The sequence below is a fragment of the Microcebus murinus genome, chromosome 8 (assembly GCF_040939455.1).
Source record: "Microcebus murinus isolate Inina chromosome 8, M.murinus_Inina_mat1.0, whole genome shotgun sequence".
NCBI classification, from domain to species: Eukaryota; Metazoa; Chordata; class Mammalia; order Primates; family Cheirogaleidae; genus Microcebus; species Microcebus murinus.
The window spans coordinates 4,157,245-4,172,918 of record NC_134111.1 but is presented as its reverse complement, the minus strand read 5'-3'; the positions used below and the strand labels follow the sequence as shown (position 1 = coordinate 4,172,918).

Sequence of the window (15,674 nt, the reverse complement as noted above, 5' to 3'; positions counted from 1 at the left end):
ACACACGCCCCCTCAGGGCCCTGCCTTCTCTCAGCGACAGGCGTGCAGGCAGCGCTGGCCTTGGGATCACACACCTGGCAATGTCTTGCTCAATAGTACTGACCTGGTGGCCCAGGACAAGCCATTCTGATCACCCATCGCCTCAGTTTCCCCATCTCTGAAGTGGAGATAGACGCGCCTACCACACCCAGCTCCCGGGAAGCCCGAGAGCCTCGGTGCCCACCAAGCGTGGCCCATGTCCACCCCCAGCCCTGCCGGGCCTGCGAGGCGCTGAGCAGGAGGGAGGAGAGGGGAGGGGCCTGCGCAGGGGCCTAGCCCTTCCCGCAGAGCTCGCCCGGCTGGAGACGGACAAGATGTCAGAGGAGGAGGGAGCACTCTGCTGCCGTGAGTCCCTCGGGGTCTGCTTGGATAAGTGGAGCATCTTCCATGAAGAAGGAGCCCTCGGGGATGGCTGCCCAGCCCAGAGCAGGCCTGGAGGTCCGCACCCTCTGCCTCTGGGACTCCGCACAGCCCACAGGAGAGGAGGGGGGTCTGGGCTCCCTCGGCCCCAGCCCACACCCCTCCCTCTGGGCTGTGACCCACGGTGCTCCTGGCACCTAAAAGTCTTCCCTCTGGTCCTGACCTCTGCTCCTCGACCTCTGGACACACCAAGCCCCGGGAGCCACCAGTCACTGCCAGCTGCAATTACAGGGCACTGAGGGCCTCCTAGCGCCTTGAACACACATGTCTTCCCACCCAGAGTCACCTGCTCGGCCAAGCACTCCTGGGCCAGGCATGGGGGGAGGTACCGTAACGGGCTGTGTGGGGCAGTGCAGGGAGTGGGGCCCAGGATGGGGTCCCACCTCCTTGCCCGAGGTCCCTGGCTGTGTGGCCCTAGCAGGTCCCTTAGCCTCTCCGAGCCCTGTTTCCTGCGTGTATGAAGTGAGGTAGCAACGCCCGCTGGCGTGAGCTCGCCATGCGATGGCCCTGCTGGCTCGGTTTCCGCCGCCCTCGCTCTGGGACAGAGCCGCAGGGTCTGCAGGAGGGACAGCGCGGGAGGGGCTGGGACCGGCCGGGACCGTCGCCATCTACTGCTCCCAGGTTTTCTTCTCTGGGTTTCCTGAGGACGTGATAATTTTCCAGGCAGGAGTTTCGTGTGGAGTCAAAGCCCTTTGGAAATCCTCTAAAGAACTTTTGATGAGCAAGATCAAAAGCTGGGGAGATGAAACTCTTCACCCAGAGCATGGCTCTGAGGGCCAGAGTTCTGGTTTTTCTCCCCTGCGGCTTCGCCTGCAGGCGCGACTCCCGCCTGTGCACGGCACAGTCCCCACCGGCCAGGCTGGGCCCTTCGCGCTTCCCTCACAGGCTGGGGGACTCTCGGTGCTCACTGTCCCCAGCCCCGTGGTAAGGCCCGTCTGTGAGGCCGGGGAGGCCGAGTGACTAGATCTGCCAGTGGCTCGGCGTGATCCTTGCCTGGCCCGGTGGCCAACGCCCGAGAGAGGGGCTGCTCCACCTGCTGGGGCTCCGCATGGCTTTGATGAGCAGAGACCCTGACAACCACCTGGATGAGTTACATAAAGGACGAGGGGGTCGTTGGTTCTTTAGGCCACAGAGATCTGGCAGTGCTTGCTACAAGGCAGGGCCTGACCTTTCCTGCCCCGACCGACGCAGTCACTGCGAAGATGAAATGTGACTCCTGGAGAAAGCGCCTGCACACAGCAGGCTCTGAAAAGATGGCCGTGTCCCCTTGAAGCTTAAAATTCAGAAGAGGAGGCCCCTCATGCTACAGCAAGGAAGTCAAATACCCCAGCAGAAGGCCCCACAGACTGAAGAGCAGGTGGCGAAGAGCAGGTTATAGCCCAACGGCAGCGTGGCCGGAAGGGGGAGCACACGGGCTCCAGGGGCAAGTCTGGCAAGAGAGGAGGAGGAAGAGACCTGCGCAGCTGAGAGCGGGCACCCGAGACTGACGCCTTCTCCACCACTTTGCGGGGGACCTCCCATCAGGACGCACACCCCACGGCACTGCTGATCCCACCTGCGGCTGAGGATGGGGAGACGAAGAGCTGGAGGGTGGTGTTGATGGCAGCAGGGGAGGTGTTGGCAGGACTTGGCAGGCAGCGGAGACCCACAGCAGAGGCCGCCGTCCAGGCAGAGAGGGCAGGACCCTCGAGTGCCTCCCCCAAGTGGCTGCCAAGCCAACGATCCTAGACCCGGCAGCAACAATCGCCCACCCTCCTGAGTGTCTGCTGGGGGCTAGACGGTGTGCCGCGCGTCCACGCTCACTGCTGTCCTGAGGAAGCAGGGTGAGCTCCCGGGGGTGCGGGGAGCTTGTCCAGCAGCAGGCTCGCAATAGACGTCACTTCGCAGCCCTGTGGGGAAGGCCATGTGCTATGGGACACCTGAAGAGGTTGGGGACTTGCCCAGTAGCCATGAGCTTGGGCTTCCCGTCTGTCACGAGGCCTCTCCTTGGGCACCAGAGGAGTCTCCGCCAGCACCCAGCCCACAGCAGTCCCATCGTTCACTGCCTTCAAAGCTAAATATGTTGTCATTTGCTCTGGCCCTAGAGGGTCCCACTATGTCCCAGATGCAGATGCCAGTAGCAGTCGGCTCCCACAGTCTGTGCTGGCACCCTTAGGTAGGAAACACACCCCAGCGTGTATATGCACAAGACACCGTGTTTGCACGGTGTATGCGTGTGCGTGTGCATGTGCGTGCTCAGGGTGCTGGCACATGGCTGGGCAGCTCCCAACAGGAGGAAGCCAAGCACTGCTGCCTGGGACCATGTGTTCTCTGGTGATGCTGGGGACTGCTCTGAGGCTCAGTCGGACACCCTGCAGGCCTTCCCTCGCTGCCCACCCCGCCTGCGCCGGCACACTGGTCCCTAGCAGGTGACTGCCCTTGGCACTGGTGTGTGAGGGCACACACCAGACACTGCACAATGCATCGCCACTATAGCTGGCAACTGGGTCCAGCTGCTAAGGGCCTTCCAAAGGGAAGAGAAAGGATTTAAGAGGACTTGAGGGCCTACGTTACACTAAGCCCTTGACTTAGATCTCTCAAAACCCTCAAGAAATGGCACTTTAATTAACTCCAGTTTACAGATGGGGAAACTAAGGTTCAGAGACATGAAGAAACTGGCCCAAGGTCATACTGCAAGTAAACATCAGAACGAGATGTGAAACCCCCGATCAGCAAAGATGACATGAGCACTCACGCCTCGTTCCCCACCACCCTCCTCACCAGCAGAGTGTGGGAGTGCACCTGCCTGCCTCCCGCTCCAGCTGCTGTGCTTCTTGGAGGGGTCTGGGGGAAGTGGCCTCAGCCTCCATTTGAGTGGGACCCAGGCCTGTGGCCTTCTGCGTGGCTAACAGGCTTTGTAGCCTGAATCTCCTTGGAGGCCCAAACCTTCTCCACGCACAAATGGAGTCTTGTCCCATCAAGACTGCCTTTGATAGCATAAGTGCAGCATTGTCCCTACCTGTCACCGTTACCTTAGAGTTCAGACCTGTGCGCAGACTCCCAGGGAGGCCCCATCCTTTTGTACAAGGAGCTCAGGAGAAGGAACCGAATGTAGGGAAAGGGGCAATGAGCGACTGCTCCCAGTCTGGACCACAGATGTTCTGCTTTGAGCTCATGGCTGACGGAGAGGTGCCATCTCCCTTCTGCAGGGCAGCGGCTGGGGGCCAGGGCCTCGTAAAGGAAATCGAGAGAGCCCCGGGCTCCCAGCAAGGAGCCAGCCCCCCTGCATGAAAATCAGGGAGGAAGGAGCCGAGAACACGGTGTTCAGCTCTGCAGAGAGAGAAGCAGACGTCCCAGGTCAGCTGCACCAACTGTGCTCACAGCATCGGGGGCAGTGCCTGGGGGCCACTCACACCACTGCCAACAGGGGAGCCAGGAGAGCCCTGACCTTGCCAAAAGCAGATGATCCAGGAAGGCTGCTGCAACTGGGACCCCGTTTTCAGAAGCAGACTGGCAAGGTCTGGGGAAAACATAGGTTACGCCAGATTTTAACGGCATTTTAAATCAACAACGGAAAGCATGTCAGGAGCCGACGTGCAACTAATTGCCCCATGAAAACACAAACATGGCCTGCGACGAGGAGGGAGGATGTGGAGAGCGCTGTGGGTGGAGAGCCCTGAGCAGGCTCGTGGATGCAGGGCTGCGCCCGGTGGCAGTACAGGAAAAAGAACTCAGGAGGCAGGGGAGTGAGAGTAGGGTGGCGGACGCCGCTCTGGAGGGCACAGGCCTGCATATGCACCCTCACGGGGCTCCTCCCCAGGGCAGGGGACGGGCAGGGGACGGCTGAGTCCCGCTCCAGGCCTCGCCAGCTCTAGCGCTGCAGGATGCTCCAGGAGCGGCGGGGAGATGCTGGCCCTCTGGCCACGGCTCCCACTGTGGAGAGAGTGTCTCCACCCAGCCGCAGGGGTGCCCGGGTGCCCTGCAGGCCTTCGGCCTGGCCCCGGGAACATGGAGGACCACGGTTTCAACCTTTCCCAGAGCACCAGCTCACTTTAAATTCCTCTCAATTCCAGTCAAAATTCTTTTGATGGTCATTAAAATTCCATGAGCAACTCCATGCCACTTTAATGTTCTCCACCAGCAAACTCTGCAGGAGAAACCCCCGGGTCATCCCAAGTAGACACAACAGGGCATTTCAAGACACGAGTTTTAACCAAAAAGAAAGTGAAATGAAGATTTCACTTATGATGGGCTATCTGGTGATGACATTTTTCTATTATTTTGTCATTAAAATATCAAACAACTAAATCCAAACTCTTGTAACAGCATTGGCCCACTGGATGCCAACCCTTGGATTCATCAAACATTATTTCAACCAAGGCTCCTTGTAGCAACTGGACAGGATTTGCAGCTCAGTGACCTCTAAGATGGTTTTGCCAACCAAGTGACTTAATTTGCTAAGACGGATGCCCTTCTCCCTAGATTTCTAATTGCCACTATCCTAATAGCTCCACAACTCAGCGTGTGCCAAGCAGAAGCTTTTGCCTGGAATTTGAGAGCCTCCCAGAAGATTCCATCACAAAGCCTGAATCCAGGGGAGCTCACGCCAACACGTTGATGAGTAATAATGACTTCGTGTGCTGTTGTCTTAGGGAAGAGAACCTGGCTGTGCTGTCTCTGGCTCCCGGAGGACGCCTCTGAGTCCTGGGAATTTCCTGAATGACAAGAGTGTCTTTGCTGTTCCTGGTGGGCTCACGGACCATCTTGATCACACCTTCCATTAGCCATGCTAACCAGATGACCCAGGAAGAAGCTGGCCACTCTGCAGAGACTAACCTGTGCTTAGAGAGTTGGGTTTTGAGCCAGGTAATATCAGCCCAACTTCCCAGGAAGGGAGGGGCCCGGAGACTGAGTTCAACCGCATGGCCAGGGATGCAATCAATCACACCTACACAGTGAAGTCCCAATAACAATTCTGGAATTCTGGACACCAAGGGTGGTGAGCTTTCTGGTTGGCAATGCACATCACCGTGTGGGCGGCAGGGGTGACGCCTCCTGAGGACATGGAAGCTGGCATTTGGGACCCTCTCGAGCCACCCGTGTGCCCTCGTCTGGCTAGTCCTGATTTGTTATGTATTTGTCATAAAAGCAGTTATCATAAGTCCAGTGCCTTCTGTGGGCTGTTCTCGTGAATTAATAAACCTCAGGGCATAATGGTAGCCCCCCATTTGGTAGCCAGTTTCATCATAGGTGAAGGCAGCCTGGGGACCCCAGAGCTTGCAGCTGGTATCTAAAGGGGGGGAGTCCTATGGGAGCCTCTGCTGTCAGCTGTGCCGTGTGTGCCAGCCCCGGCGGTTAGTGACTGCCAGGACTGCGCTCCAGCTATGCCTCCCCGCCCTGTCTTCACACGGAGGTGTGTGGGGGGCACAGGTTCCAGCCCAGACTGGTGACCAGTGGTGGAGGAAAGTGTGACCAACACTGCTGCATGCCAGAAGGTGGACACGTGGGGCCTAGGGCTGTGGTGGGCGGAATTCTGAGATGCCTCCAGGATTCCTGTTCCCTGGCGTGCGCGCCTGCGTACTCCTCTCTCCCTGTGAGCTCAGGCCACGTGAGGATGCGGAGCTTCGCTCCTAGGATTAGATTATGCTATGAATGCACAGCAAAGGTGAGGGGCTGTGGGGATGAGATCAAGGCCCCACATCAGTCTGCTTTGAGCCAGTCAGAATGGGGATTATCCAGGGTGGGACTGACCTAGAAGGTCAGGGCCCTTCCTGAAGACCGAGGTTCAAAGGACAAAAGAGCCTCTGGAAGGGGCCCTGTGGCAGGGCCCTGAGCGGCTGTGTTTGCTGAGAGCAGCCCCAGCCTCAGTCCCACAGCCTAAGGTTCTCAGCAGCACGAGCTGGAAAGAGAGCCCCGAGGAGAAAGGCCCAGACCACAGCGCGACTTCAGCCTCGGAGGTCCTTTCCGCAGAGAGCCCAGCTCAGCTGTGTCCAAACTTCTAGACACCACGAGACAACAAGTGTTGTTTGGGGCCACTGATTTTGTGGCAATTTGTTATGCAGTGGAAGAGAGCTAATCCAGGGGAAATCCGTACTGTAGTGGGAAAGGGGAGGGTGTTTAACAACCTCACCAACGTTAGGGGAGATCCCAGCGTCTACGCCGTCCTGCTGAAGACAGGGAAGGAGGGCTGGAGGGGAGAGCAACAGGAATGTGCGGAAGAGGGAAAACCAGATTCTGACAGGGGAATCTCAAGGAATCCTCAAACTGGAAAGAAGAAATCTGGCCTGCAAAGGAGAGGCTTCATTTCTGCCTTCGAACTCCGGGTGGGCAACAGCTCGGCCCCGCTCAGAGCCCCTCCCCAGGGAGCGGCCCGACTGGCAAGGCCAAGCCTGTCCACGCGAACCGTGATTTCTTCTAGCAAACCATGAGGCTGCCCGGCAACCCTTGCCTGCACAGTGGAATTCCTCCCACGTCTACTTTCCACCCGCCTTCTACCGTAAGTCACGACTGTCAGGACTCCATCTGCTTTCTGGAACTTGTATCAGCTGGACATTGGACTTCGTAAAATGATTATCTAATTTTACTATTTTTTCTTTCCTTTTTCTCATCTGTCTGTCTGTACTTCCGTCAGAAATCTGGAAGATTTCTGAAATGTTATCTCCCAACACTTCCATGGAATTTTTACATTTCTATCATATTTTTAATCTCTAATAACTCTTTTTATTGTCTGACTTTTCTCTTTCGCGTCGCCGCCTCTTCCTCTCTGGAGAAAGCCATCGTCTGTGTCTGTAGCTGTAATGCAGTCCTGAATTTCTTTCTGATTCCTGTCATAGCTCTGCACCCTTCCTTTCTCCTGCAGTTTTTGTTTGCCTTCATTTTGGATTCTTGCTATAGTTTTTGTCTCTTGGTCACATTAGAAGCGATTCTCAAGTGCCTGGTGGCCTTCAGCTGCCCCGACCCAGCCCGAGGCACTAGGAGCTGGCTGGGAGGGTGGCGTGGAACGGCACACCTTGCCAGCTGAGGGTGGCAAGGGCGCCACAGGTTCTTTCATTATGGAGGAGTAAATTTCGCTTTTCTTCAGTGCACATGGTACAAAAGACCCACTCCCCAGAGGTGGCTTATCTCTCTGCACTTCCACACGCTGCTGGCCCGGAGCTTGTCTACACTCTGCCTGTGCTGCGGTGCAGGGGCCAGGCCCCTCCGGCTTGGCCAGACGCCAGACAGCTACCAATCAATACACACTTCGGCAAAGCGCATTTTCCACCAGCTTTCTCCATGGCTGACCACTTGTATATGGAGAAGTGTGAAGATTCAGATTCTCTTCTTACAACTAAACCTCCCGCTGAGTTGTTCTTTCCTTACCTCTCAAATTTCAGTCCTGTTGAACTAGTCCATACAAGATGAATAATCAAGGTGTCTGAGCACCCACCAACAAGCAATGTCACCGTCCCACTGACCTCAAGAGGACCCTCCCCTCCCCCACCCACCCTTCCCGGCAGGGACCCATTTGCAGAGGAGGCTCGCACTTGGCTCCAACACCAAAGCCTGGGCTCACATCATGACACTGTAGCGGGCCCTCACCTTGCTCTGTGGAATTTACTTTCTTCTGCCAAGAGAATGTGGTTCCCAGGGCAACGGAGCGCCAACATTTGCACGGAACCGCCAGGCAAGACAGTGGGGCACAGCAAGAAGACCCCAGAAGATGCTGTCTCTCCTGCTCATCTGTGTCCTGCCTGCCGCCAACGGGAAGAACTGCCTCCTCTGCTGGCCAGAAATATCCGCCCTGCTAGACTATGACCTGCAGATTCTCTGGGGCAGCCCAGGGCCCCCCCCAGAGCTCCCCCAAAGCCTCCACTCTCTGTTCCTGGAAGATAATGATTTGCTCCAACTCTCGTGTCTTTGTGAGGCATAGCCAGGGACCAGGGATAGGGATCGGGACTGGCGCCTCTACCTGACCTCAGATCTTACCCCTTTGACTTCCCCTCAGCCCTTGTCTCATCCTCAGATCGTGACCACTTGGAGGAAGCAACAGCCCAACTCTTCACTCAAGTAGACCAAGCCATTAAAAAGTTACGGTTCGGTGAGTTGCAGTCCGGGCCCCTGGGGCTTGGGCTGACCAAGGGCCAGCCCTCCAGGCCATTCCCAAAGGCCCATTTGGCTGTGGGGAGTGGGGGTCTCGAGAAGGTGGCAAAGGGACACACAGCCCGTTGGTGCCTCTGCACTCTGGAATTTCTGCTTGGAAATGTGGGTTTGAAGGCCCAGCCTCGAGCAAGTTCTATCATTGAGCAAGGCTCCCTCCTGCCCCACTCAGATAAGTCAGTACTTCTGGAAGAGATTCGCATGCACGAGACTCTCTTTGCCGAGAGGCTGAAGGACATGTCTGAGGGGCTGAAGGAGAAAGGTGAGGGCTAGGGCTGGCCCCTGCACTGCCCGGCCCTGCACCTCCTGCAGACTCAAGGCCAGCAGAGTCTAACCTGTGGGGTACCCTCCCCAGGAGCCCACCCCTGCCCGCGGCCCCTCCCCCAGCTCCACCTCCCGTTCACACCCCAGCTGCCCCCCCAGCTCCATCTGCCTCCCTGCACCTCAGTGTCGCTGCCTTCTCGCCCCCTGACAGCCTGCAACCCGTCCTGTGGTGAGTGTGCCGGGCCGGGCCTGGGCACGGGCGGGGAGCGCCTGCCCCTCTAAGCCCTGCCCGCCCCGCAGACATGCGCTCCGCAGTGGAGGTCACCAACTGCGCCAACTGCAGGACTCACTTCCTCTCCTGCGGGGACCCCACTTTCTGCCCAGGTCAGTGGCCCCGTCCTGTGCAGCCTCTCCCCACCCCGTCCCCTGCCCACCCTCCACCCCTGGGGCCTGCCGTCCAAATGGAGCTGTTCTTGCTCTGCGTCCTCACTCTGGGGGAGGGCAGCATGGATGTCCTGGTGCCGGCTTGGAGCTCAGAGTCTTGGAGCTAGGACACCTCTCCTGGAGTTCCCTCAGGTCCTCAAAGTCAGCATGCCTGGAAACGCGCCCAACCCATCACGCTCCAAAACCTGCTTTTCCTCCAGGGCCCTTCTCAGCAAACGGCCCCACTCAAGCCCTCGGCCGCCTTGGCCAGGAACCTCCCTGCACCTTACTCCCTCCACCTTCGCCTGTGCACTCGCCAAGTCTCGCTCAGTAGTTCCTAATGTGCTCCCATAGTTTCCTTCTACCCTCCGCTGCTCTTTCTCGTCTCTCACTTAACTTCAGCAACATTTCCTAGCTGGCCTCCCTCCCACTCTGGGCCACGTCTCACTCTGAACTCTTTCTCATAGGGCAAATCTACCGGGGACATTCCCTGTTTATAACCATCAGTGGCTCCCAGAAGCCCCAGATAAAGCCTGCCCTCCTGGGCAGCCCCTGCATGAGCCCCTGTCTCCCCAGGCACACCAAGCTGTGGACACTCTGCACACGGGCAGCCTCAGGCTCCAGACCTTGAGCCTTTCCTGGGCCTGGAACCCAGTCTTGCCCCTGACCATTCGGACTGTCCAAGTCCAGTCAGAGCTCCTGCTTCCTAAGCAGCGTCTCGGGCCGGCCCCCGGAGGCGCACCCACTGTCCCCGGCGCCGCCCTGTCCCCGGCGCCACCCTGTCCCCGGGACACCACACCATGGCTGCTGGCGTGTCTCGTTCCTGGAGAGCCAGGACCATGTCTCACTGGTCTCCAGATGTGTTCTGGGCACACAGTAGGTGCTCAGTAAGTGTTTGTAGCAAGTGACTCAGTGAGCAAAGAGAGGAAGGAAGGTGGTGGCTGCCTCTGAGCCAAGAGGACCCCACCTGGCCTCCAAACACCTACTCCTTTCCCACCCCAGCCAGGCCCTGGCGGTCCTCCACGTGGGCTGTGAGCATCAGCCTTGGCCTGCTCCTGGCCGCAGCTGGAGGTGGGTAAGTGACCTCTCCAAGCCCCGCGTCCCCAGGGAAGACATACCTACTCCGTGACTGACCCATCTCCACCCTGTTTCCTGGCCCAGATCTTACTTTTTCTGGCGCAGGAAGAAGGAAGCAGTAAAGGTACCAGGAAAGGAGACCCCTACCCCAAGGAGGCACAACCTGGGTGTGCCCCGGAGGTAGCAAGGCCTGGAGGGGCCCCAGCTCTGGCCTCCCTGGGTCTGGCATCCAGAGCAGAGTGGGATGGAGAGCAGGGACCCTCAGCCGCCACATATCAGCCCCGACGTGTGCTGATGGTGGGGCCGGGGGCCCAGGACATGCTGGTGGCAAAGCCCGGGCCCCTGTCCCTGGCCTTTGTAAATAGTCTCTTCAGTAAAACACGTCCTTGCGTCCTATTTGACTGTGACGCCTGCTTCCTGCTGGGCTCAGAAAGGAGTCCTCCCCAGTCACCCTGTGCAGACCATACCATCTGCTCACACTCCTCCCTGGAAACACCCCTCCGATGTCCTGCTCCAAAAGTGGTGGTCTCACAGGCTCACACAGGCCTCACCTGATTCCAACCCCAGAAACGGGGAAGGGGCAGCCTAGGCACTTGAGGGGTCCCAGCCTTGGGCATGGAGCAGAGGAGGGGAGTGGCCGGCCAAAGTCCTGGCAAGAGCGGAGACTAGCAGAACACAGCTGCAATCTCCCCAGCAGCAGGCCACCAAGGCCTGGCCAGTGTTCACCCTGGGACACCCAGGTCCCAGAGGGTCCCTGGTGCTGCTAGCAGATGGAGTCCCCTGGCCCTGCCTGTGGGATGTGGGAGGGACCATGTCCTTGTCCTTCCCAGGCCCATGGGACTGCCAGGCTGAGTGAACCACTGTGTGCCCTCTCCCCTGTCCTCCACCTGTGTCCCTCCTCGCGGATCCCCTCGGCCCTCTTAGCCTGGCCCAGGCTCTCCTTGAGACTCCTGGGGCCTCCTGCAGGCCTGAGGTGCGGAGCCCCCACCAGCCTGGTCAGCAGGCCAGCTCCAGGTCAGAATGGACGTGGGGCTGAGGCCAGAGCTAGGCTGGGCAACCTGGAGCCCGGCCTTCAATCCTGGCTCTGACAGGGGGTCCCAAGTGCCCCCCCCTGAGTCTCAGTTTCCCCTTCTGAGCATGGGGGTAGGGGGAGATGTGATGCTTTAGCCTGGTTGGTGTGCCCTGACCCTGGAAGCCCCTGAGGTCATGTTTAATACACAGTGTCTGTTCACACTGTGCGTCCAAACTAAAAGTTCTTCCCTTGCCCTCCTCAGTCCACTGAACCCTGCCGGGCCCAGCCCAGATCCTAAAACAGGACGGACCTCGCGTCTCTTCCACCCCCTGGTGTGGCGTGCCCACAGCCTGTGGCTGGCCTGGGAGCAGGCTGCCCTCACAGCCCCACCCGCAGTCGGGGCAACTCCTGGGAGGGGGGACTGCCAGAGACCTAAGCACACCGTGACTGGCACCCAGCAGGGGCAGCGCCCTCCCCGCTCCACCAGGCTGGGCAGACCCATGGCCATAGGTGGTTTGGGAAGGTACAACGCACTCTAAGGACACAGCCAGGTGGCAAGGCCAGAGGCGCAGCCGCTGTGCACGCAGCTGGCGTGGCTCTGGGGACCGTGGCTCTCTGTGGATCTGTGGTGGGGTGCCGTCAGGGTGCAGGACACGCCAGGGTCCCCGGGCAGTGATGGCCTCTTCCTGTTCGTGTTTCACTGGGACCAGTGGATGCCTCAAAAATGTCCAGAGCCACTGCTTTCCGATACATGCAGTAAAATGAAAACCCTGGGTATAATTTACGTGAAACATGAGTTGATATGTTAGTCTGTGTCTATGTGCATGCATCTCTTATCAGAAGATTTTTTATTATTTGTGGGCATATTTGCATGAAAACTGAATATATATTAATGAATATATATATTAATATATATATTAAGTTCTATAACAGAAAGATCAAGAAATTTAGAGTCCAGTAAACCTTGCTCAAAACATAGGCTCTAGGGGACTTCTGCTTCCAGCTACAATAGAACAGCTTATAGCAGACTAAGACTTCAGGCAAGGGCACCTAGAAATAACTTACACCAAAACAAAGCAAACAAAAAGTCTGCTTTAAGGCATCAGATCCTGAGGCAGGTACTAAGCATCCAAGGTCTTGGAAAGCGGGGGGCCTGGGCAAGGCCTGTGACCCTCAGCAAGCCCCACTGGGCTGGGGCCAAGCCGTAGCAGCACCAGAGAGGGGCTGCAGGGGTGGCCTCAAAGCTTGGTGGAGCTTTCAGCACATCACGGGACTGAGGAGACAAAACTTGGAGTTCGAGCTTGCCAAGGCAGCGTGGTAGGCACCATCCCCAGAGGAGAGAGGTGCAGGAAGGTGGCATGGACGTACTGCCTCAGTTTCCTGCCCCCTCCCTCAGGCACTGGGCACTGTCATGCAGCACAGTGCTACAGACAAAGAAATCAAGCAGACCCTACCTAAAATGCAGCTATTTTGATGCTGGAGAAATAAAAATTGGAGTTTATGGCCCACATAAGAAGACAAGCCTTGGTAAATACTCCAGGGCACTTGGGCATTTGCCGAGGGCACACTCCTCAGTGTACTGCGAGGCTACACTGTAAAGTGCAGGTGCACAAGGGGCAGGCCAGTTCCTGCAAAACTTGAGACTGAGCCTCAAGGCACTTCAGCCCCTGACAAAATTAGAAACATGTATTCTTATTCCACATCACTGCTGGAGGACAGGGTAAATACTTTCTAAAGGAAAATATCATCTAGAGCCACTACTATGTTTGATTTAAAATGTCTGGCATCTAAAAATATTAATGGACATACCAAAAAACAAGATCAAGAGAAAAAACAGGCAAAAGAAACACATCTACAAGTGATCCATGTAAGGATCATGGAGTTATCATGATAAGGGAAACCCCCATCTGTTACTTGGCACATCAGACACCAGAGACCCCCGCCACTCAGGAAGACCACATCAGCATGATGCTAACCTGTTTCCCGGCCCATCAAACGGTCTATTGCCTGGCACCAACATAACACTAAATCTATTGCCCATCAACATAATATTGACCTATTGCCTGACACATCAACTAACCTACACCTGGTACCCCACCCCTCGGACCACTCCAACTTAATAAAAGTGGGAAAAATTGGGTAGATGGTGCTAAGAATTTGGTGGCGAGGCCCCTCTGAGCCCGCCAGCAAGAATAAACTTTGATTCTCTGACTCTCCGTGTGCTGCTCGGTTTGTCCTCGGCACCACCCGCTGTGACACTTGCTGTAATAATCAGACATGAATATTAACATAATTGTGATTAATGCACTAAAAAATATTTAAGATGCCTTTTCAACAAATGGTGTTGGAACAATTCAACACCCATAGGCAAACATAAGCCTTAATAATATAAGTTTCACACACTGTTAAAAAAAAAATAACTCAAAATGAATCATGGACTTAAACATACAGCCTAAAACTAAGAAACTTTTAGAATAAAACATAGGAGAAAATCTTCAGAATGTAAGATTAGGCAAGGAGTTATTAGACTTGATACCGAAAGCATAATTCATGAAAATAAAAATTGACAAATTGGACTTCATCAAAGCTGAAAACTTTTTCCCTGAGAAAGACTTGATAAGAGGATGAAAAGGTAAGCTACAGACTGGGAGAAAAGGTTTGCAAACCACAGACCTGATAGCAGACTAATACCCAGACTATACAAAGAGCTCTCAAAACTCAACAGTGAAAGTCAAACAATCCAATTAAAACAGTGACAGAAGACATCAAAGACATTTCACGAAGAGGATATGCAAGTGGCAAATAAGCACATGAAAAGATATTCAACATCATTAGCCATCCAGAAAACGCTAATTAAAGCTGCAATGACACGCCAAGAATACACCGGTTAGAGTATATACTGACCCTCCGACACGGGACAGGACCAGGTGCTGGGGAAGACAAGGAACAAGTAGATTTCACTCATTGCTGAAGGGAACGAGTGGCACAGCCAATGCGTGTGTGTGTGTGTGTGTGTGTGTGTGTGTGTGTGTGTGTGCGCACGCCCCAAATCCACAAGTTTCTGGGAGATTTCACTGACAAGTTCCCAGAGGGTGGAAAGGCCAGCCAAGAGGAGGAGTGGGGCCCCCCGTGAGGCAAGGCCCCAGGGTAGGAAAGGAGCAATAACAGAGCAGAGCCAGCTGCACAGGAAGGTACCGGGAGGTGGGAACCAGGCCCAGACCATGCAGAGCTGTGTGGTCTGTGTCAGAAAGTTTGGAGAAGGCACTGGAGGGTTTTAAACAGGGGAACGTGATCCAATTTATGCCTTAAATGGAAACAAGTGGGAATTGAGGGGTGAGGATGGGGAGTACGAATGTGCCAGGCCCCTGAAGACCAGTAATCGAGGCTCCCTCTTCTGAGCATAGGAACCTGTGGTCCTGAGAGCCCCTCCGCACGCCACCACCTCGGCATCCCTCAGCGTCTAGGGAGCAGGTCGCTCAGATTCGGTGGGTGGCTGGGCAATTGCAGCTGCTGTAAACTAAAACCTTCATGTGCTGGCGCCTTTCGGCTTAGGTTGTGTGGAGCCGGAATGCTTCAGAGAGGAATTGGGAATATGAAGATGTTTGTAAAGAAAATAATTCCTAAATAGTCTTCTGTTTTCCGATGGTGGATTGGATGCCTTTATCTAATTTTTCTCCTAACTGGAATTCATTAAAACTATATTAAAGGATTTTTTTAAACCACAAACTCCCAGGGATGGGAAGAACAGGAGAGAAGACAGGAACAATTATACTTCAGTAGCTGGAGGTGACTGAGTCAGCAGACACAAGAGAGCTACATCTTATCAATGGAAAAAAGCTAAACTCTGCAAAATAATTTTAAAGAGATTTATTCTGAGCCAAATTTGAGGACCATGACCCAGAGCCACTGCCAAGAGGCCTTGGGCAAGTGGACTTATTGTGGCTAGGTTACAGTTTGGTTTTTATACATTTTAGAACAGGGGTTGCATGTAAAGCCATCAATCAATACATGGGAGGCATACATTGGTTTCGCCCAAAAAGGTGGGACATCTCTGCCATGGTCCGTTTACCAGAAGGGGGATGAACACAGAACACAAAAACACAGACGTACACACAAAGACTCAAGTGACGAATGCACCAGGTCAGTTTATTTCTATACTCTAAAAGACTAAAGTTAGTTCCTTACACATGACCACCCAGGCATTACAGCAATGGCCATAAATTCCAAAACACGTAGCCTTAAAGACACACATATCCCCTGACTCAAGGTTTCCACGTGGTTGCTCTAGACACCAGGCATAGGTCACAGACCGAGAGTAGCA

At 55.5% G+C, this 15,674-nt stretch overlaps 1 protein-coding gene across 2 annotated transcripts; it reads left to right on the top strand.

The window, feature by feature from the left end:
* The first annotated feature begins 8,107 nt into the window (after nucleotides 1-8,107).
* On the top strand, nucleotides 8,108-10,735 carry TEX51 (testis expressed 51). Of its 2 annotated transcripts, none has more exons than XM_076005360.1 (7): nucleotides 8,108-8,339; nucleotides 8,426-8,518; nucleotides 8,750-8,839; nucleotides 9,053-9,070; nucleotides 9,142-9,225; nucleotides 10,267-10,335; nucleotides 10,426-10,735. In XM_076005360.1, exons 1-7 carry the CDS (start codon nucleotides 8,141-8,143, stop codon nucleotides 10,461-10,463), a joined length of 591 nt encoding a protein of 196 aa, XP_075861475.1. In that variant the 5' UTR covers nucleotides 8,108-8,140; the 3' UTR covers nucleotides 10,464-10,735. The 2 variants fall into 2 exon arrangements, with proteins under 2 accessions (XP_075861475.1, XP_012634899.1); XM_012779445.2 differs by having other exon boundaries at nucleotides 10,267-10,339.
* The last annotated feature ends 4,939 nt before the right edge of the window (nucleotides 10,736-15,674 follow it).